The sequence below is a fragment of the Amblyraja radiata genome, chromosome 21 (assembly GCF_010909765.2).
Source record: "Amblyraja radiata isolate CabotCenter1 chromosome 21, sAmbRad1.1.pri, whole genome shotgun sequence".
Taxonomy (NCBI): domain Eukaryota; kingdom Metazoa; phylum Chordata; class Chondrichthyes; order Rajiformes; family Rajidae; genus Amblyraja; species Amblyraja radiata.
Window position 1 is genome coordinate 17,308,029 of NC_045976.1, and position 23,763 is coordinate 17,331,791.

Here is a 23,763-nt window from a genome sequence, read left to right on the forward strand (position 1 = left end):
ACATCCTAGTCCACCCAAAATGAATGCAAGATTGCATTTGCTTCCTTACTACCAACTCAATCTGCAAAGTAACTGTCTGAAGAAGGGTCTCGACCTGAAATGTCACACATTCCTTCTCTCCAGAGATGCTGCCTGTCCCGCTGAGTTACTCCAGCATTTTGTATCTACCTTTGATTTAAACCAGCATCTGCAGTTCTTATCTGAAAAGTAACCTTTTGGGAATCCTGCACCTGCACTCTCAAGTTCCTTTGCACCTCTGAATTCTGAATCTACTATCCATTTACAAAATGGTCTATGCCTTTATTCCTTCCACCAAAGTGCATAACCATACATTTTGCTATGATGTATTCCATTTTTCCTTGCCCTCTATCTCAACCAGTCCTTCTGCAGACTCCCTGCTTTATCAACATCAACACTCTCTGCCTCTCCACCTATCTTTGTATCATCTGCAAACTTGGCCACAAAGTCTCCAATTCTCCATTCCAGATCATTAATGTAAAACTTGAAAAGTAATTGATATAACACCAACCCCTGTGTAGTACTACTAGTCACTGGCTGCCAACCGGAAAAGGCCCCTTACATTCCTACTCTTCGCCTTCTGCCAGTCAGCCAATCTTCTATCCATGCTAGTATCTTTCCTCTAATACCAAAGGCCCGTATTTGATTTAGCATCCTCATGTGCGGCACCTTATGAAAGGCCTTCTGAAAATCCAAGTAAACAACATCCATTGACTCTCCTATGTCTCACCTGCTTGTTACTTCCTCAAAGAATTCCAACACATTTGTCAGGTAACATCTCCCCTTAACAAAACCATGCTGACTTTCGGCTATTTTATCAAATGCTTCCCAGTATCCCAAAACTTCATCCTTAATAATGAACTCTAAAATCTTACAAAACATTGAATTCAGACCAACCAACCTATAATTTGCTTCCTTTTGTCTCTCTCCCTTCTTAAGCAGTAATGTTACATTTGCATTTGTCCTCTGGGACTACTCCTGACTAATAATTCTTGAATGATCACTACTAATGCCTCCACAATCTCTACAGCTACCTCTTTCAGGACCCTGGAATGTAAACCATCTGGTTCAGATAACTTATCGGCCTTCAGACCTATCAAATTCCCAAGCACCTTCTCCTCATTAATAATGACTGCACTCACTTCAGCCCCCTGACACTATTGAATTTCTCGCATGTTGCTGGTGTCTTCCATTGAGACAACCGTCAGCAAAACGCTTATTCAGTTCATCCGCCATTTCTTTATTCCGATCACTACTTCTCCAGTGTCATTTTCCAGCGGTCCAATGTCCACTCTTGCCTCTTTCTGCAGCCTGCATAAAATTATTGCATATAGTGATGCTGAATTTAAATGTTGCATTAACTGATAAAATCTTATTTATCACTGCTTAAAGTATTAACTTTTCAATTTAGATGTGTGTGGAGTCTACCTGTACCTGTGAGAATATCATTGACTGCCTATGTGCAGCATTAGGAGCATATGTACATGAGTGTACAGCTAATGGAATCATTATAAAGAACTGGAGAAGAGATGTTTGCCGTAAGTTATATGAATACTTGGCTTTTTAATATATTGAATTCCTTGTTCATGCTCCATCAATAACTGGCCCTAACCATTTTGGGATCAAGGAAAAGTTGCCAAATATATACAAATATGTTAGTAAACATTTATTTGCATCATTGACCCTCACTAAGAAGGAGAGGGGAATATAATATTCAAAGTGCAGCTCTTGACACATGCCGATGGCAAACATTAGCCATAATCCATTAAGGTGTGTCAATTGGAGCCAAATATAAGCAGAAACAAATATTTTCTTCGAAAGTAACTCCTGGGATATTCCTATACATTCCACTGCACCATGTCTCCTCCTCTTTGGCTGTACTTTGGTATCCTTCACATGCCCAAATCACTAGGAGGTTAGGAAATGGGAACTCCTATTGCTCAATTCCATTGAGCAAAGATCAATTATCACGCATATTCTCCAATGATTCTTACTGACTTCTACATTAAATGTCTCCTTTATTTAGTAGATATGGGTAGCAAAGGAGGTGAGAGCAGATATTGAGGGGGGTGGTTCTGGGGTGCCAGAATTAATTGTTGAGCCTCCCCGAGGTGTCGTGGGCCTAACTCAACAAGGGAGGTGCCCACTTGATAACACAATGATATACTTGCAAAATGATCATGTAGATGCAAGTAAACCAATACCATTGCAATTTGTGTAGCAAATAGACCTAACGTAAGGCTCACCACTGCATTCCATTCCAACCCAACCCCCTATCCCATATCCACATTCAGAGATCCAATACATCATATCATATTTTCTGCTCTTTTTGAGTTCTTAGTCATTTTATGTCCAACATTTATCCCCGACCAGCAAGCCACGACTTGTTTTCATGCCATTAGAGCACTATTTCAAGAATAACAAGGGAATTCTCCCCCTTGTCTTGGCCTATTTTCATCTCTCAATCAATATCACTAAAACAGATGCACTTAATGTTTTTATGTGGAAACAAGGAAAGACACAAATCAACAGGTTAGGCAGCATTGCTGAAGAACATGAATAGGTGATGCTTTGGGTCAGGACTTTTCTTCAAACTGATCCATCTGACTGACCCACTGAGTTACTCCAGCATTTTATCTTTCTTTACTAAACGTTTGTCCTGTTTCTGTTTGAGTTGACGGTGCTTGCTGAATAGAAAGTGAAAATTTGTTTTCCAACATTGTAGTAATAATGACGTTTCAAAAGTTATTTATTAACTGCATAGTACAATGGGAGATTTAAAAGTATAACAGATGCTATATAAATTCAAATTCCTCCTCTTTGGAAAAAGTGCACTGGGAAAGATCAGATAACTGCTGAGTAAACCTTCACATGTCCACACAGTCTCTTAGATTTGATAACTAAGACTTTTAAAAAGAATGAATGGAAATACAAAGCAAATCCAGCAGCCATGCAGAGGTTTCTCTCACATCCTATTCTGACATTAATGCTCCCAGGCCAACCATTATTGGTAAGCTTTTGTATGTCTTAGAGTGATACAGTGTGGAAACAGGCCCTTTGACCCAACCTGCCCGCACTGGCCAACATGTCCCAGCTTTACTAGTCCCATCTGCCGGCGTTTGGTCCATATCCTTCCAATCTTGTCCTATACATGTACCTGCCGAACTGCTTCTTAAAAGTTGGGATAGTCCCAGCCTCAACTACTTCCTCTGGCAGCTTTTTCCATACACCCACCACCCTTTATGTGTAAAGGTTACCCCTTAATTCCTATTAATGTTTTTGCCCTTCACCTTAAACCTATGTCCTCTGGTCCTCGAGACCTGTATTTCTCATTTTGTTTATTTCATTGTTTAAATTTAAACTAATAAATTCCAGGCTTTGGATCATACAGGTTACGCATCTGAAAGCACATATTAAGCTAAAATGGTAAGTTATTTAAGCCCTTCAGAGAGACACAAGTAACTTGGTTGTATCATTTTTAATCAACGTTCATCTTTGTTGCGAACGGAGATACTTAGTATGCATATAATGTACACTCAGGAAAATGTATTCCTATGGAACATGGATAATCTGAAACAAAGCTCAACGACAGAAAATAAAATGATCATATTGTTTATTTATTTATTTTATTGAACTCCAGATGTACGTCTTGCCAACCAAAAGCATGTTGATTGAAAATAAATGTATTGGGGTTATGTGTTTCATTACAATAAGCAACACTAATGAAGGTGTTGTTTTTTCCCTTTTCTAGATAAAACATGTAGCAAGACTCAGGTCTTTGAGAATGACATGAAAACTTGTAACCGTACCTGTAGATCACTATCAAATTATGATTATACCTGCGAAGTTAAGGATGTTCCTGTTTTTGGTTGTGGTTGTCCTGAGGGAACATACATGGACAAAGATGGTGCTTGCGTTGATAAATCATCCTGCCATTGCTATATTGGTAGAGAAATTATCAAAACAGGACAGGATCGAACGTTGAATGGAAAAACCTGGTAAATATTCTTTATTATATTCTGTTGATATTAATTAAGTAATTTAAAGATCTGTAAAAATCAAACACGCTATTTTTTTATTCAGCAAATGTGAAAATGGACAGCTTTACTGTTTAACAGTCCCTACAACCACCAGGCCAGGTGAGCAGTTGCTTCTATTCTTTCAGTGCAGTCAACATTACTAGACATTGGGCTTTCAATTCATATTACTGTTCATCTCCAAATTAATATTTAAGACTTAATTTTTTTTTAGGATGTCCAAATAAGAAAGTATATCTCGACTGCCGGAATTCTGACAATTTGTGTGCAAAAACATGCAGAAACATGAATGAGTCTTGTGTAAGTAATAGTTACTGATAAAAATTTTTAATGCTTATTTGGACATTAACTTACTCTGAATTTTTGTTATAACAATAACGATGTTATCTATTACTGTATTTTTTAAATCATCATCACAATCTATCCCACGCCTACATATTGGAATGGAGCACGTATAATATAGAACATTCGGAGTTCTTTTTGTTGCATGATATTTTATGGCATAATTATGTGCAGAACAAATTGGTATTCAAATCCATTTTGTTAATTTCTTGATGAATATAAAACAATATTTCTTTCCTTAATAATAGTCTGACAGACCATGCATTCCTGGTTGTGTCTGTGTCAACGGTCTTGTGGAAGGTGAGAAAGGAAGATGCATCCCTCCAGAACAGTGTCCTTGTTCATTTGCAGATGAAAGTCATGAGAATGGGAGTACAATCAAAATAGACTGCAATAACTGGTGAGATTTTATCACCGGACACTTACCAAAATATGAAGTTCTTATTTCATTAATGTGATTTTTTATTTCAATAGGGACAGCACAATGATGCAGCTGGTAGAGCTTAACTTATGGGCCTATCCCACTTAGGCGATTTTTTAGCGGACTGCCGGCGACTGTCAAGTGGCCGACAGTCGCCTGAAAACCGTGAACTGGAACGGCAACTGTCAGAGTGGAACACATACACACACACACACAAACACATCGCAAAGGTGGGGACCAGGGCAAGCGGGGGGAGCGCTGTCTGAAATTCACACAATTCAAAGCCAAGGTGATACAGACACACACTGCGATGAACAGGAAGGTTGGCACTGTAATTAAGATGGCTAGCACAGTGTACTGTAAGTCCTTTAAAAAGGGGGAGAAGGGGGGAGAAACGGGGAGAAGGAGTGGAGACTTTTAAGAAGCCAGACAACTTTTGATAAGACAGGGATTCACAGCTGTGAAGTTCGGCGGACATTTAACATAACCGGTCGGCTATCTTTGGTTCTGAAAACTCCTGCTTACGTGTTTTTCCCCCAATGAGCCGATGAAAATGACCAGTCAGCAAAGGCGATTAACTAAAACTACTTACGACTACCTACAACTACATGGCGACCCCACTACAACTGTACCTATGACTACAGGATTATCGATTATCTCCATGGCGACCATGTTGAAAAATTTGCGGCGACCATAAGGAGGCCGTGACTAGTTCCCAGAATGTGGGAACTCCTCGCGACCATGAAGGAGACTCACCAGAGACCACCAGCGAACATGTGGCGAACATGTCCCCTGCACTCGCCTACAAAGTCGCCTAAGTGGGACAGGCCCATAAGCGTGCCAGTAGCTAGCAGAGCTGCTACCTTACAGCGCCAGAGACCCGGTTCAATCCTGTATTCGGATGCTGTCTGTGAAAATTTTGGCCGTTCTTTCAATGACTGTGCGGGTTTCTTTCAGATGCTCTATTTTCCTCCCACATCCCAAAGATTCATGGGTTTGCAGGTTAATTGGCCTCTGTAAAATTCCCATTAGTCAGTAGGGAGTGGATGAAAAAGTGGGATAACATAGAACCAATGAGAAGGGATGAACGATAATTGGTGTGGAATTGGTGGGCCGAATGGGCCTGTTTCCATGCTGCGTATCTAAATTAAACTTAATTTGTAATAACATTTTCTCCCGATAAATGTATAATAGAGCCACCTAGAATGTTTAGTTTAGTGATACAGAGCGGAACAGGCCCTTCAGCCCACCCAGTCTGTGCCGACAGCTACCCCTGCATTTTATCCCTACCCTACACACACTAGGGACAATTTTTTACATTTATACCAAGCCAATCAACCTACAACCTTGTATGCATTTGGAGTGTGGGTGGAAACTGAAGATCTTGGAGAAAACCCATGCAGGTGATGGAGAGAACCGACAAACTCTGTACATACTAGTACCCGTTGTCAGGATTGAACCTGGGTCTCTGGCGCTGTAAGACAGTAGCACTACTGCTACGCCACCATGCTGCTCTAGTCATAGAAAGTGGTCCATCAATCTAACTGTGTGTGTTTCTGCCCCACATTAAATTTCTTCCATCTTTTTTCACCTAAAATAACACCATATCTTTCTGTTCCATTTTTCCTCATGTCCCGGCCTATCCTTCCCTTAAAAAACTCTCCATTATGCACCTTGACATTGCTTATTTTATCCACCTTCAGTAAAAAATATTTCCCCTAAAAATTAAAATAGAAAACTATAGGGTCTGTCCCACTTTCACAACCTAATTCACGACTTCTGCCGAGTTTGCCCTTGACTCATACTCACAGCATGGTCGTCACGAGATCGTAGGAGGCCGTAGGAGGTCGTAGGTAGGCCGTAGCAGGCCGTAGCAGGCCGGGGAGTTAGATGTGGCCCTCGTGGCTAAAGGGATCAGGGGGGTATGGAGAGAAGGCAGGTACAGGATACTGAGTTGGATGATCAGCCATGACCATATTGAATGGCAGTGCAGGCTCGAAGGGCCGAATGGCCTACTCCTGCACCTATTTTCTATGTTTCTATGTTTCTATGTGATGCTAGTCGTAGGTAACTCGTGGCATCAAGTAGGTCGGGGTGTTTTTTCTAGCATGATGAAAAATGTCTACGAGTAAAAAAGGTTGTGAATTAGGTCGTGAAAGTGGGACAGGCCCTTATGGAAGCACTCAGTCGGCCATACAGTATCGGTAGAAAAAAAGAGATATCCTGAAGTTCATTAGTTTAGTTTAGAGATACTGCATGGAAACAGGCCCTTTGGCCCACCAAGTCCATGCCGCCCAGATCACCCGTACACCAGCACTATCCTACTCACTGGGGATAATGTATAGAAGCCAATTATCCTACAAACCTGCACATCTTTGGAATGTGGGAGGAAACTGGAACATCTGGAGAAAACCAACGCAATCACAGAGAAAACATAGAAACTCCATACAGACAGCACCCATAGTCAGGATCAAACCCGGGCTACTGGCACTGTGAAGCAGCAACTCTACTGCTGCACCACTGCACTTTCTTAGGTTTTGTTTTTCCTGCTATCTTATGTTTCGCTCCCTTGGGTAGGAATTCCTTACAACCAGAAGTCTGTTCTCCCACCCTTTGTATTTAGCATGTTTTAGAACTGTGTACACAACTGCTCTTTATAATACAGCACCTGCCTGGCTGGATACTGGACCTGTACCAAAAAAACATGTGTGAAGGAGTGCCTTGTGTATGGAGATGGCCACACTATAACCTTTGATGGAAAAAGATACTCATTTGATGGCAACAGTGAATATGTTCTAATTGAGGTAAGTTAAATGATAATACATATGAAGTGTTGTCTTTGGCCATTGGAAGAGGAGAAAGAAAGAGCTTCTGCTGAACATGGAATCATACATTGCATCTGCTCACACAATTAACAAGTATTGCTCTGTAACAAACATTTATAGATGGAACACAAGGTGCTTTTGCTCAATGCCTTCCTCACAATACCATTAAAATATACAAAGTCTCACCTTAATAAAACATAATAAATTAGTTTATTAATGTACAGAGACTAAAATTGGTAACATTTTTTGTAATGAACTTCCCAGAAATAATGGTGGTAACTTTTCCCCCCCTTACAATTTTCAAACAAGGATGCTTCCTTTTATAAGGACTTGTTTTCAAGGTCGTGGTCCACAATTTATTTTTCAATGGGTATCAATACCCCATAAATAAGCAACAACAGCAAACCCTGCCCAGGGATCTTTCTCCATCGTACATTGCACACACAAAACTTGCAAGTAACATTTGCATATGTGTTATGTCTAACAGTAATTTTTGTGATTAATCTACCTATTCAGTACACAGCTATCAAGACAGCAAAGGCCCATTGTGCTGCTTCTGCAAACTACTCCAAATCCAATGACAGAATATGCAGACCACTGTTAGTGTTTTTGCCTGGGACAACATCTCCACTATCAAAGATAGACACAAAATGCTGGAGCATCTCAGCAGGACAGGCAGCATCTCTGGAGAAAAGGAATAAGTGATGTTTTGGGTTGAGACACTTCTTCATACCTACACTACAGGCTCCCAGAGCTTCTTCAGAACTATAGGCTCTATGACCACGTTTTAATCCAGACTCTGTACAGGCTCTATGGCCACAGTTTAACCCAGACTCATTACATTCTGCAACACCTTCTCTTGTTGCACCCACCCTGTGATTCCTCTTGATCTCCAGCTGTACGGGCACATTTTAACCCAGACTCGCTACACGTCTCGAACCAAAACATTACCTATTCCTTATCTCCAGAGACGCTGAGTTTTGTGTCCATCCAGCATTTTGTGTCTATCTTCGGTGTAAACTAACATCTGCAGTTCCTTCCTATACATTTCCAGTATCAAGCTCTAAATACACTCAGGCAGTTCCAATGGTTCAACCACATTGTCTGCATGTCCAACAGCAGAATCCTGAAGCAGACAATCTACACTGAGCCCAGCATGATACAAAAAAATGATGAGGGGAACAGAGGAAAATCCTTCCAGGCTCTCTTAAAACCTTCTCGAATTTTTTTTACTTCCTCTCCAACTCTTCGGAAATCCTAGCCAATGCCTGATCAAAACTGAGAAAGAACATCTGGAGTGATGATGAAAAATCTCCTGAGACTTCTGGGTACACACACAAGCCCAGTATTTTATTAAAAGGGTAAAGGACAGCAAAGCTATGCATTGAATATGACTTGCCGCTGTGATGGAGTCGGACACAATTTCAAAGTCAGCAGATAAAGAACTGGGCCATTTCACCCAGTTTGTCTGTACTGATCATTAAGATCATGTATAGGAAGTAACTGCAGATGCTGGAAAATTGAAGGTAGACAAAATTGCTGGAGAAACTCAGCGGGTGAGGCAGCATCTATGGAGTGAAGGAAATAGGCAACGTTTTGGGTCGAGGCAACGTTTAGGGTCTGAAGAAAGGTCTCGAGCCGTAAGTTGCCTATTTCCTTCGCTCCATAGATGCTGCCTCACCCGTTGAGTTTCTGCAGCATTTTTGTCTACCTATTAAGGTCATGTAACATTCTTTGCAACTTTATCCCATTTTCCCAATTTGGATTAAATTAGTTCTGTTTTGATTCACACAGGAGCTCCCTGGTCTGCTGAGTGTATCCATAATTTTACGCTTTTATTTCAGATTGTAAACATCTGTGTTTTTTCTTTATTTTCGTTTTCAGTTTTCAAATTCAGGTTCCCCAAGTCATTTAATTTATTTTTACGTTAGTGGCAAGGATGGGTTGATTGAGTGGTGATATTTGGTCTTTATTTTTTTTTCACTGTAATTTTCCATGCATTGTAAATGTTAGAATGTTTTGATAATGTTACTATCTTATAACTCGAGCTATTATGGAATTAGATTCATTATTGAATAATGCTAATATGCCTGACCTGAATTCCTTTGCATTTCACTTTTGTCTTCAGGACAAATACGAGCAGGAAAATAATACCTTCCAAATATTGATAGAGGGTGTCCCATGTTGTGAAAAAGGAGTAATATGTTCAAGAAATATCAAAATTTTACTTGAGGTATGCATTCTTCAGTCTGGGATTATTAATCTGGCTTTGTGTTATATGATTTGTCTTTATTTCTGTCACATGACTTTTGATCAGTTTATATTATATAAATAACAACTCAATGGAATTTCTTCAGGGTAACTTGTTCAAACTAAGTGAGGGAAGAGTGGAGAGAGTCAAGATGTCGTCTGGTCAAATGCAGTGCAAAGATGACTTCTATTCACTTCACACAGTTGGGCTCTACTTAATCCTTCAGTTTACCAAAGGGATCACTGTGATTTGGGACAAACGCACAAGAGTTTCAATTACATTGGACACTAAATGGAAGGTATGTGCATAGACCAGTAGGTTATGCTTTCTCGATCAATCTTACTTGTTAATGTTATAAAAGAACATTAATTCTTCTTCCAAACCTACTTTGGCAGCCAACTCAACATGACAGTTCCCCAAACCTCCTGCTTCCTGTACCCATGTGTACTTCCTGCAAAACTGGAAAGCCACACGAGTGGTGCTCTATTTATCAGCATAAAGCCCAAGCCATAATATGGCTTAGACATGGTACAAACATCAATGGATGTGGGGAATTGATACTCAGTTGACATTGGATCTCTTTTGTGACTGTGTTAACAATCAAGATGATTGTACTAAGCTATATTAAATCAATGTGTGTTTTCCTTTCAGAATAAAATAAGTGGTCTGTGTGGAAATTACAATGGTGACATTGCAGATGACCTTACAACCAAAGGGAACTCTTTGGTCACTGACATCTTGGAATTTGGAAACAGCTGGACATTATCATCTTCTTATTCACATGTAGTTAATCAAACATCTGCTTGCGATGCAAACCCATACTGTCTATCATGGGCTCAGAGGAAGTGCAGCATAATTAAACATAACGTGTTTAAAGCTTGCCATAAAAAGGTAATTGTTTAATAATCTTAAATCTTATAGTTCATTCTAAGTTCATTTTTGTTTATAACATGTAATTTAAATATTTTATCAGGTTGAACCAATCCCATACTATGAAACATGCGTCCAAGGAGCCTGCGCCTGTGATTTAGAAGGGAAATACATGGGTTTCTGTACCTCTGTAGCTGTGTATGCAGAAGCTTGCAATAAAGCTGAAGTTTGTATTGATTGGAGAACCCCAGATTTGTGCCGTAAGTGTTTCCATCACTAATAACTGAAGAGCACTTGTCATGATTATTTTCTAATCTTTCATAAGATAATGGATGTGTTGCTCAGATGTGTGCTGCAAGCTATCACAAATAAAGTAAACAGAATTCAGAAACCAGGAGCTGCTGATGCTGGTGAACATAAAAAAGACACAAAGTGCAGGAGTGAATCAGCGGGTCAGGCAGCATCTCTGGAGAACATGGATATAGGATGTTTAGGGCCACGACCCTTCTTTAGACAGATTGTGGAGTGGGGTGGGGGTGTGGGAAGAGAGGGTTGACAGGACCAAGCTTGGACAGGACCAAGCTTGGCATAATGGGCATGTCCCACTTACGCAACTTTTTCGGCGACTTCCGGCACCCGTCATTGGTCGTTGCAGGTCTATGAAAATTTTCAACTTGTTGAAAATTCAGCGGCGATCATAAAAATGCTACGACTCTTTGGGCGACTGAGAAGACCACTCACGACCATACAGGCAACACCCTGGCGACATGTCGCGGGGTGAAGCCTGTATGGTCGTGAGTAGTCGGCCAAAGAGTCATACCTTGTTCTGGTCGCCGCTGGATTTTCAACATATTGAAAATTTTTGGCGACCTGTAACGATCTATGACGGGTGCCGGCAGTCGCTGAAAAAGTCACGTAAGTGGGACAGGCCCATTAGGTTGACTTGGTCGACGGAGGGGCAGTTGATAGGCAGATGGTAGTTTGGACGAAAGGCAGAGGTCAAAAGACAGAAGGTATGCGATAAAAGGAATGAAGAGTTGCAAATTGTGAACTTAAAGGAAGGAATGTAGGTGGAATGTGAGAAAGAGGTGAAAAATAGGTGTGAGGCCAGAGGAGCATGAGGTGAGGGAGGGGGGATAAGAAGGGTGAGTTGTGGAGGAGGAAGGGAGAGGTGGGGTGGATTTTAAGTTACCTAAAATAGTAAGATTAAACGAGAACTTACCAGTTTGAAGTTTGATCTGTATTTTATGAGGAGTTACGATGAGGGATTACGTGAAGAACCCGCTCAGTGCACAGGCGCGGCATACTTCCAAGCAGCGGTGTGGAATCACAGATAGACACAGTTATTTTGAAGTAAACATAGTAAAGATAAGGAGACATCAATTTATTAGTTTGATCCATATAATGAGGGTGGGAGCGGAGGGCACGTAATCCCTCATCGTAACTCCTCATAAAATACAGATCAAACTTCAAACTGGTAAGTTCTCGTTTAATCTTACTATTTTACTTCGGAGTCACGTGAGTGACTACGTGAAGATTTCAAAGCTCTGTGATTTCAAACCGTGTAACAGTTTCATTTCACTCACTGCCGAAGTTCTTGAGGGAGGAAGCGTTATCGTAATGAACCAATGAGTCTATTTGTAGAAAAACACAATGGTATTTTTTAAACAATAACAACAAAGAATTAAGTTGCTCCCCTGGGCTTAAATTAAATATTTGCAGTTCGTAAATCTTTACTGCAAATAAACCAGGTTTTGCCAACGGCTTATTATAAAATTTCTGAACGGTCTTTTCCCTTCCCACCATCCTGCTGTAGCCAGGATGTGGTGTATAGGCATGTCCATTCTTTAGCCGTCGACATGGATGCTGCCCTGGTGGAATAAAATTTGTACATGTTAGTGTTTATCCCAGCAGTTTCTAGCACCTGCTTGAGCCATCTCGCAATCGTAGCCCACCATAAGGTTTTTGTGACTGACCCACAAGGCTTTTCATCTCCCTCGAATATTCTGGTTGTGTCTATGTAGGATAGTAGGTAGGTCATGGCACATAACCGTGGTTCTGGTGGGTAAGCCACGACTGGATTAGGTGTTCCTGGTCTGCTCTGTTTGACCAGTCGCTGGATAACGACAGATCTGGTCTGGAGCTGTGATCATGTTGTCCAGTCGCCATAGGTGTAGTGACTGGACCCTCTGAGCGGATACAAGTGCCATCAACCTAAGCGTCTTTAGTGTAGCTTGCTCGAGGCCGGGGGATCTGGCTGGTGGCCATTCCCTGAGATATGTCAGGACCACACTGATATCCCAAATATGGGTATACCTGGGCTTAGGGCTTGATATTGTAAATGCCCTTCATCAGTTTTACCACCAGTGGATGGGATCCCATCGCCTGTTGTCCTGCCGCTGGTTTGAGATAAGCAGAAAGAGCACTGCGCTGTGTTGATGGCACTGTAGCTGATCCCTACATCGTGGTGTAGATGGCCAGGAACTCCAGTATGTTGGTGGCTGTAGCTGTTGCGTATGTTGTCCATGTTTCCTGGCAGTACTTCTCCCTTTTTTGATGCTGGTTAAGTACTGCCTCTTGGTGGATGTTCGAAGGGATGCCGACATGGTGGTGATGGTTTGTTTGGACAATCCCAGTTCCAGGTAAGGTCTGTTCAAACTTGCAACCCAGACGTTTAATTTTCTCATGGCATGGGTGTTTAGCTTACCTGGTAGGTAAGTAGCTGATAGCCAAATATGTCTTTTGACATACCATTGCCAAATCATGTTGACCAATTTGTCGCATGATAATGATTTTATGCCACCCATATGGTTAATATAAGCCATCACCGTAGTATTTATCAATTTGTAACCGAACATGCAAGTGCTGCATATTAGATACATATGCTTTTAAACCATAAAAGGCGCCCAACATCTCTAGATAGTTAATGCCCAGTGTAAGTAGTAATGATGACTCTAGTTTAGTCCATCTACCACTTGTGCTGGATATGGAGTTAGTCGCTCCCCAGCCTTGAGCACTGGCATCTGTTTGAATAACTAAAGTAGGGTTAGTGATAAAGATAGGGCTGAAACTATGCCAAACGTTTTCTGCCCACCACTGTAGCTCTGATATTGCTTCAGTGGGTAAGTTCATGACACGATCATAGTGACCTGTATGTCGTTTTATTGCCCGTACCTTTGCTCTCTGTAAATTTTTTGATAGTGCAAAGGTCTGAATTGTGTAGCCGGAAATGCTGCTACCATTTCCCCAATTACTCTTGCTACTTGTCGAATAGTTGGTCGTTCGTTGACCATTAATTTGTTGCATGATTGTGCTAATTCAACCATTTTTGCCTTTGGCAAGGTAACAGTCATATGGACTGAGTTAATTGTGAAGCCCAGGTAGTCCATGATAGTGGATGGCTTCAACTTAGATTTATCTGGATGTAGGACGAACCCCAGAGTTTCGAGGAGCTGTTTTGTAGCTGATACTGCTGCCACAGCCAATTCCATCGTTTTACCTACTATGAGAATATCCTCCAGATATGCCATGACAATATGTTTTTGTTTTCTTAGTATTGCCATGGCTGGGTTCAATATTTTGGTGAATAATCTTGGGCTGAAGTTCGCCCATAGGGCAATGCTTTGTACCATCCAGATAAATTTTAGGTATCTGCGATGATCCTTGTATATGGGTACTAGATAGTAAGCATCTTTAAGATAAATGCTTGCCATGAAGTGTCCTTTGGAATTCAGTTGTTTGGCAGTAACATATGTCTCCATTTTGAAATGTATATACTTAACAAATTTGTTTAGTGATGTTAAGTCAATGATGATGCGACAGACACCATCTTTTTTGGTTTTAGTGAATATATTCGATACAATTTCCAAAGGTTCATGTTTGGTCTTTTCGATGACCCCCTTTGTGATAAGTCTCACCAGTTCAGCTTGTCCCTCACGTTTCTCTTTGACGGAGGGAGAAATACCCTTTGGGGCCATTGTTGAACTGGCGGCGTTTTTTCTGACATGAATTGTATTTTATATCCTGTAATGTTGTTGAGTATATACTTGTCACTCGTGACCATACCCCATGCTTCTTTAAACAAGTGTAATCTCCCCCTTGTTAATAAAGCACCCTTATTCTCTATATGCTGGTAGCGACCAGACCCACCTACCTCCATGGTTATTGGCGATTCTGTTTCTTCATTTTCCTGAAGATTTTGTTCTGACGTGCTGGCGATGTTGGGGGGAGGCGCATTTTCCAGAGGGTCCGCTGCGGGCCCTGATCTGAAAGATCTTTGGGGATAATGTGCGGACCCCAAGCGTTCACCAGTCCCATATTGCGGACGTCGACTGGTGGATGCCGTGGGGTGCTGCCACTTGGGTATCGGAGGTCTTGGTTTGCTCGTCCCGGGGCCTGCCCTCATTAGGCCGAAGGTTTTTGATGCTTCCTGCATCTCCTTCAGTTTTTATTGAAATCTTTCCCAAATAGCAGCGCGTCCGTCTCCGCAGCTGGGGCTTTACACAAGCCAGCAAATTTGGGATTGAGGGCAGGTCTTATGTTTCCCTCCGTAGATTGTTGATCTCAAATTGTGTGGTACACATTAATGCCAGCACATCCTGCTGGCAGGTATCCATCTCCGTGGTCTCCACGGAACGAGCAAAGGCTGTGATGGCTGACGTCAGGAGCCTTAGGATCCGCTGTAGCTTGAGTTCTTGGGTCTGGATGTGTGACCCACATGCCCCCAGATTTGGCTGTTGACACTTTTTACTTTGAGGGCCTCACCGTTTTCTGGTGCTGTGTTGTTTCAGCACCTCAGCGAGCACCTTTTCCAGTAATGGTTGATGCTGGCCGCCATTCTTGGTTCCAGCGGTGCTCCAGCCCGTGGGGTTGCTACAAGCGGTCCATCACACCCAACAGCTCTTCATGTTCCTGCACCCCTGGCATACTCCCGAATTCGTCCGCCTGCCCCTGTTCCAGACCAGCCCAGCCCTGGTCACCAATGCTAGCCTCCAGTAATGAGGGAGCAAAGGGCAGTGCATGAGGCACTGTGGAGGGGGTGCCTGACCTCCCTCCGCGAGAGCGCTCTTTCTGCGCATCTCGCTGGAGCTGCTCCAATTGCTGTTGGATGCAGCTCAGGCGGCTGTCTCTCCTCCATTTAGGTGGAGACATGTCCCCGTCCGACGAATCGGACGCCACCGGCCGGATGCCTGTTCGGATGGCTAGACATCCAGCCCGCAGTTCAGGCACTAGCGGGACTGGGCTCGGCGCGGTGATGGGGATAGCGGGGTGACCGGTAATTGTTCCTACCGCCTGTTGCTGCCCCCCGTGCAATGGAACGCTCCTCCGCTGGAGTCGAGCGGGGGACAGGTTCTTCTGGAGCTTTTGTGCCTTGTGTAGCGAGAGCGCCCCTCAAGCAGCGCGTCTCGCAGGCATCTGCTCCGTGAGCCGCTCCAGCGGCTCAGGCGGCTCTCTCTCCCCCCGTGCGGGTGGAGAGACGTCCCGTCCGACATCGGGAAACACCTGCCGGATGCCTCTCGAGTGGCTATGCGTCCAGCCCGCTGCTTCAGGTACTAGCGGGCTGGCCTCGGCACGGTGTCGGGGAATTACGGAACACCGGGTCGCTCCTACCGCCGTTGCTGCCCCCCTCCCCAACGGGAAAACGGGGGACAGTTTTATCCAGAGCCTTTTTCTCTGCCTGTAAAACACAAGCAGAAAAAGGCTCACCTGTAAAGAAAACCCGACCTCCGGATACTCACCTGACGGTCCGGTTCATCCTGTAACGAGAGTGCCTAGCTCCCGTTGCAAGCCGCTGTTGCACTGCTGGCGTAATGCCGCGCCTGTGCACTGAGCGGGTTCTTCACGTAGTCACTCACGTGACTCCGAAGTAAAATTGGTGAATTTAGTGTTCATACCATCAGCCGAGCCAAATATGGGATGCTGTTCCTCTACATTGCAAGTGAGTCCAAAAGGGAAAAAGCAATTCTAGATTTGGTGTTGTGTAATCTCGAGCGTGAGAGGCTGAAATCAGATGTGTCTGCATTACTGTTGAGTAAAGGTAACTATATAGGCATGAGAGAAGATCTAGCTAAAGTTGATTGGAAGGTGACATTACGAGGGATGATAGTGAAAGCAATGACAGGAGTTTCTATAAGTAATTTGGAAAATGCAGGATTTTTTCATCCCAAAGAGGAAGGAACATATTAAAGGGAGAATGAGGCAACTGTGGCTGACAAAAAAAAGTCAAACAGCATGAAAGCAAAAGAGAAAGCATATAATATGGCAAAGATTGGCAGGAAGCTAGAAGATGGGAATCGTTTAAAAACCAACAAGGGGCAACTAAAAGAAAGTAATAATGGGAGAAAAGATGAAATATGAAGGTAAACCAGCCAATGGTATAAAAAAGGATACCAATTTTTGTTTCAGATACATAGAGTAAAGGAGAGGCAAGTGTGGACTTTGCATCACTGGAAAATGATGCTGTTGAAATAGTAATAGAGAACAATGAAATGGCAAATGAACTAAATACATTTTTTTGTGGTGTCTTCACGGTAGAAGACACCAGCACATGCCAGAAATTCAAGAGTGTCAGGGGGTAGAAGTGAGTTCAGTTGCTATTACTAAGGATAAGATGCGTAGGAAGGTGAAGGTGGATGTTACCTGGACCAGATGAACTGTACCCCAGGGTTCTTAAAGAGGTAGCTGTTGTAATTGTGGAACCATTAGTACTGATCTTTCAAGAATCACTAACACCAGGAATGGTTCCAGAGGAATGGAAAATTGCAAATGTAACTCCACTATTTAAAAAATGAAAGGAAATTATATGCTGGTTAGCCTGACTTCAATGGTTGTTTAGATTTTTAGAGTGTAGAATTAAGGATGAGGTTTCGAGATACTTGGAAACACATGATAAAATCAACCAAAGTCAACATGGTTTTGTCAAGGGGCTTTCTAGCCTGACAAATCCATTGGAATATTTTAAGGATAGATTTGACTAGTGACTGTGTCTAGTGGTGTGCGCCAGGGTTCAGTGCTGGGCCCTTTACTGTTTGCCAACTACATCAATGATTTTGATGAGAACATACAGGGCAAGATTAGCAAGTTTGCAGATGATACAAAAGTGGGTGGTTTTGCAGATTGTGAAGATGATTGTGAAAGATTGCAGCAGGAACTTGATCAATTGACCGGGTGGGATAAGGAATGGTTGATGGAATTCAATACCAAGAAATGTGAGGTGTTGCATTTTTGGACGTCTAACAAGGGCAGGACCTACACAGTGAATGGTAGGACTCTGGGGAGTGTTGTTGAGCAGAGGAATCTAGGTGTGCAGGCGCATGGTTCCTTGAAGGTAGAGTCACAGGTAGATAAGGTTGTCAAAAAGGCTTTTGGCACATTGGCCATCAGTCAGAGTATTGAGTATAGTAGGTACACAAAAATGCTGGAGAAACTCAGCGGGTGCAGCACCATCTATGGAGCGAAGGAAATAGGCAACGTTTCGGGCCGAAACCCTTCTTCAGACTGATGGGGGGGGGGGGCGGGGAGAAGAAAGGAGATATTGAGTATTGGAAGGCTATGTTGGTGAGACCGCATTAAGAATATTGTGTTCAGTTCTGGGCACCATGTTATAGGAAAGATATTGTCAAGCTTGAAAGGGTTCAGAGAAGATTTCTGAAGATGTTGCCAGGACACTGGAAAATGTGAGGAAGGACATTCTTGCTATTGAGGGAGTGCAGCGTAGATTTACAAGGTTAATTCCTGGAATGGCGGGAATGTCATATGCTGAGAGAATGGAGCAGCTGGGCTTGTACACTCTGGAGTTTAGAAGGATGAGAGGGCATCTCATTGAAACATATAAGATTGTTAAGGGTTTGGACACGCTAGAGGCAGGAAACATGTTCCCGATGTTGGGGGAGTCCAGAACCAGGGGCCAAGGTTTAAGAATAAGGAGTAAGCCATTTAGAACGGAGACGAGGAAAAACTTTTTCTCACAGAGAGTGGTGAGTCTGTGGAGTTCTCTGCCTCAGAGGGCGGTGGAGGCAAGTTCTCTGGATGCTTTCAAGAGAGTGCTAGATAGGGCTCTTAAAAATAGCGGAGTCAGCGGATATGGGGAGAAGGCAGGAAGGGGGTACTGATTGGGGATGATCAGCCATGATCACATTGAATGGCAGTGGTGGCTCGAAGGGCCGAATGGCCTACTCCTGCACCTATTGTCTATTGACTAGAGGGTCTGAGCTATAGGGAGAGCTTGAGTTGGCTGGGTCTCTATTACTTGGAGAGCAGGAGGATGAGGGGTGATTTTATAGAGGTATATAAAATCATGAGAGGAATAGATCAGGTAGATGCACAGAATCTCTTGCCCAGAGTTGGGGAATCGAGGACCAGGGGACATTGGTTCAAGGTGAAGGGGAAAACATTTAATAGGAATCTGAGGGGTAACATTTTCACACCAAGGGTGGTGGGTGTATGGAACAAGCTGTCAGAGGAGGTAGTTGAGGCTGGGACTATCCCAATGTTTAAGAAACACTTGGACAAGTACATGGATAGGACAGGTTTAGAGAAATATGGAGCAAGCGCATGTAGGTGGGACTAGTGTGGGCAAGTTGGGCTGAAGGGCTGTTTCCACACTATCACTCAATGACTATGACTATTTAGAAGGATATGAGTCAAGTGCAAAATGGACAGGTGATGATTCAGGTTGGAATCCTTCAGACTGATGGACAAGGAGGGAGAAGCTGGAAAAGAAAAGTGAGAATTGGTCAAAGACTAATAGGTGAATACAGGTATGTGTTGGGTGTTTGGCTGATGGATGGAGACAACGACAAAGGCTAGAGGTGAAAAGGAAACAGATAAGAAAAGAGGAGGAGGAGTGAAATGTAGTAAGAGGAATGGATATGTGTGGAGGGAACCGAGTGGAGGGAGGGAACCAAGGGGAGAAGAAAGGGAAATTAGGCACTTGGAGAGCTCTATTCTTGTTCCATCTCTGGGGAGGGATTAGTGAGATCAGTGCTGCAGGACAGAGGAGACACTGGTGAGGGCTCCATCAACAAGAACGGGGGGGGGGGGGGGGGGGGGGGATCGGTTTACTGACAAAATATAACAAAATATAACATTTTGGATGTCCTAGAGTGGAAATCCTCATCTCTGGAACAAATGCGGCAGAGATGGAGACATTAAGAGTAGGGGATAACATCTATGTACCATGATTTTTTTTGGATCATTTGGATTCAGTTTCTTTGAGTACCACAGGGATTTTGTTTAGCATTAATGCCACCTTAAAAAGGATATACTGTCATGGAAAAACAATCAAGGGACAATTTATCAAGAAATTACCTGGAAGAAAGGAGTTGAATTAGTGTAATAACTGATAACTGTGACTTAACTTGTCTGGGTGTACAGTTTATGATTATATAACCAAGGAGTTACAATAATGAACCACACCAACAGAACAGACTAGATATTAGCCTATCCATTAGAGAGGGAGTTCAGAATGAAGGGAAGTTTTTTTAAAAATATAAATAGATTGGTAAAATGAATCCAGAAAATAAAAAGCTAATGAGAGTTTAGAATTCACTGCACCAAAATACCCACGGTACCGTCAATTAGTAGAATGAAAAGAGAAGATTTAGGAAGGATATTAAAGATGATTTGTAAGCAACACGAATTTAAAAAAAAATAGATAGCTATCTTTTTGTACAAAAAGGTGAGTTGATAGCTCGATGTCAATTAGACTTTTTTCTAAATCAATAAAAACAAAATTTTAACTCTTATTTTGCAGCTATATATTGTGACTATTATAACAATCCTGAAGAATGCAGCTGGCACTATCACCCTTGTGGAACATTAACAACAAGAACATGCTCGGATCATTACATTGGGAAAAAGTTCTCTGCAATACTTGAAGGTTAAATCCATACCTATATATAGGAATGAAATGCACATACTGGTTAAATCGAAGGTAGACACAAAATGCTGGAGTAACTCAACGGAACGGGTAGTATCTCTGGAGAGAAGGAATGGGTGACGTTTCGGGTTACTCCAGCATTTTGTGTCGACCTACATTATATATATATATATATATATATATATATATATATGATATATGATATTCCTTATCGTAAATCTAATATTATATATTTCGTTCAAAATCGATAGTTATGAAAAAATATGACAGTACTATATTATGGCACAATTTGATGCCTTGATAGAAAAGTAAAAATAGTTTACATCTGATGTACAATTAATGATCACTTTTAAACCCAGAATGTGAAGCTAGAGACAAAGCTGAAGCTTTTACAATCACATTTATTCAAAAGTGATGAATCAATGATGCAGCTGGTATTCCTTCAGGGATCAAAATTATTACTTAAGATAGTCTTCAGTTAATTCACATCGCCTGAGATTTAAAAGATACTAGACCAAGTGCAGACCCGTTGGGTCTGTTTCCCCAACGGCGTTTTGCAGGGGGGGGGAGGGGGGGCTGCGGCATCAAACTCATATTAACCAACCCCCAAACACACAGGTGGGGGGAGGGGGGGGGGGGGATGTGAAGAGGGGAGGGAGGGGAGAGGAGGTGGAGGAAATGGGACAGATTTGGGAGGGAAAGGAGAGCGGGGTAGGGGGTGAGAGAGGGGGATGGGAAGAGATATGTGGGGGAGGGGGAGGATGTGGAGGTAGGGGAGGAGGGAGGGAGGGGGAGAGGGGTGGGGGAGAGAGGGGAAAGAGTGGGGAGGGAGAGTGGAGGGGGAAGGGGGAGAGGTGGAAGAGTGGGGAGGGAGGTGGAGAGGGGTAGGGGGAGTGATGGAAGAGGGACAGAGGGGTAGGAGGAAGGGGGTGGCGTAGAGAGGGAAGGGGGGTGGGGGAGAGAGGGATGGGTGGGAGAGGGGTGCGGAGAGGGAAACATAGAACCATTGAAATTAAGTGCAGGAGTAGGCCATTCGGCCCTTCGAGCCTGCACCACCATTCAATATGATCGTGGCTGATCATCCAACTCAGTATCCTGTACCTGCCTTCTCTCCATACCCCCTGATCCCTTTAGTCACAAGGACCACATCTAACTCCCTCTTAAATACAGCCAATGAACAGGCCTCAACTACCTTCTGTGCCAGTGAATTCCAGAGATTCACCACTCTCTGTGTGAAAAATGTTTTTCTCATCTCGGGCCTAAAAGATTTACCCCTTATCCTTAAACTGTGACCCCTTGTTCTGGACTTCCCCAACATCTGGAACAATCTTCCTGCATCTAGCCTGTTGAACCCCTTAAGAATTTTGTAAGTTTCTATAAGATACCCCCTCAATCTTCTAAATTCTTGCATGTACAAGCCGAGTCTATCCAGTCTTTCGTCATATGAAAGTCCTGACATCCCAGAAATCAGTCTGGTGAACCTTCTCTGTACTCCCTCTATGGCAACAATGTATTTGAACATTGGGCATTGTGACATCACACAATGGAACGTTCACCAAGTGCTTGTGCTCCTGCAAAGGCATATGTAAATGAATCCATTCCGATTGGACATCTGTGAGCATCGGGCATTGTGACATCACACGATGGAACGTTCACCAGGGGCTGGGGCTGGTGATGCTTCTATGGGTGAGAAGCCAGTTTATTTTTGAAATATTGGGGGGGGGGGTGAAGGATTTGATTAAAAACGTGTACTTAAACACGACGACCAATGGCAAACCCGTTGGGTCTGATCCCCCAACGCAGCCGTACCCTACCCGTAGCCCCCACTGGGGGGGGGGGGGGGCGGCATCACACACACTAACCACCCCCACACACAGATTTATAATGAACAGTTAAATTAGTAAATTCAAATTGATAAAAATAAAGAAAATTACAATGAAATGCAATAAAATGTTATTCTTTAAAAAATAAGCTTGTAAATTAAATGGAATTTTTAAGATTTATATAATGAGCAGGTTGATGTGATACAAATAAATTCAATCCAATAAAAATAAAGCTGATTTTTATCGTCAGACAAATGCAATCCACGACTCCTGTCTTCACAAGCAAAGTAAGAATGACGGTTAGTGAAGAATTCAAACAATCGCTGAGCGTTCAAGATGATGTGTGAGCGCCTCCTGCACCAAAGGGGGGGGGGGGGGGGGGGGGGGGGTGGTGCGTTTGTCGTCACACACAAAGATGAGGAGGGAGAGGGGGAAAAGTGTGGAGGGAGGGGGGGTGTGGGATCGGAGGTGGAGAGGGGTGAGGGGGAGGGAGGGGTGTTGAAATTATTAGTCTTTAAAAGTAATGTTAAGTGAGAAATAAATCAATTCAATGAAATACAAATATTGAATTTAACAATAAAATGTTAATGTTAAAAATGAAATGCACTCCTGAAGATTTATAATGAACAGTTAAATTAGTAAATTCAAATTGATAAAAATAAAGAAAATAACAATGAAATGCAATAAAATCTTTTTTTTAAAAAAATAAGCTTGTAAATTAAATTGACTTTTTAAGATTTATATAATGATCAGGTTGATTTGAAACAAATAAATTCTATCCAATAAAAATAAAGCTGATTATTATTGTCAGACAAATGCAATCCACGACTCCTGTCTTCACAAGCAAAGTCAGAATGACGGTTAGTGAAGAATCCAAACATTTGCTGAGCGTTCAAGATGCTGTGCGCGCGCCTCCTGCACCAAAGGGGGGGGGGGGGGGGGGGGGGTGCGTTTGTCGTCACACACAAAGATGAGGAGGGAGAGGGGGAAGAGTGTGGAGGGAGGGGGGGTGTTGGATCGGAGGTGGAGAGGGGTGTGGGGGTCTAAGCTATTGCAGTAAAGTAAACAGTGTCACTAATGCCAGCGTGTTGTAGAGTAATTAGTCGTTAAGAAATAAGCTCGGTCCTTCCTGTGAAAACCTACCGGTACTCGCGGTAAAGTGAAGAAGCGGTCTCAATTAATAAGCGGCCGATTGGCGATCGTGGAGGCGAGGATCATATCTGTGGCCGGGCAGGGGGGGGGGGGGGGGGGGGGGGGGTGGTCGTCAGTATTTTTAGTTTGCTCGTTTTCGGACCA

General features: G+C 42.8%; 1 protein-coding gene across 1 annotated transcript in view; it reads left to right on the forward strand.

The window, feature by feature from the left end:
• LOC116984979 (mucin-2-like) overlaps nucleotides 1-23,763 on the forward strand; it is a 221,466-nt gene that overhangs the window by 23,089 nt on the left and 174,614 nt on the right. Inside the window, exons 15-24 of the mRNA XM_033039340.1 lie at nucleotides 3,770-4,016; nucleotides 4,102-4,157; nucleotides 4,270-4,355; nucleotides 4,646-4,797; nucleotides 7,484-7,622; nucleotides 9,772-9,890; nucleotides 10,021-10,192; nucleotides 10,546-10,785; nucleotides 10,868-11,024; nucleotides 20,519-20,644. Coding sequence (XP_032895231.1) covers nucleotides 3,770-4,016; nucleotides 4,102-4,157; nucleotides 4,270-4,355; nucleotides 4,646-4,797; nucleotides 7,484-7,622; nucleotides 9,772-9,890; nucleotides 10,021-10,192; nucleotides 10,546-10,785; nucleotides 10,868-11,024; nucleotides 20,519-20,644 — 1,494 coding nt within the window. The remainder of the gene's footprint in view (nucleotides 1-3,769; nucleotides 4,017-4,101; nucleotides 4,158-4,269; nucleotides 4,356-4,645; nucleotides 4,798-7,483; nucleotides 7,623-9,771; nucleotides 9,891-10,020; nucleotides 10,193-10,545; nucleotides 10,786-10,867; nucleotides 11,025-20,518; nucleotides 20,645-23,763) is intronic.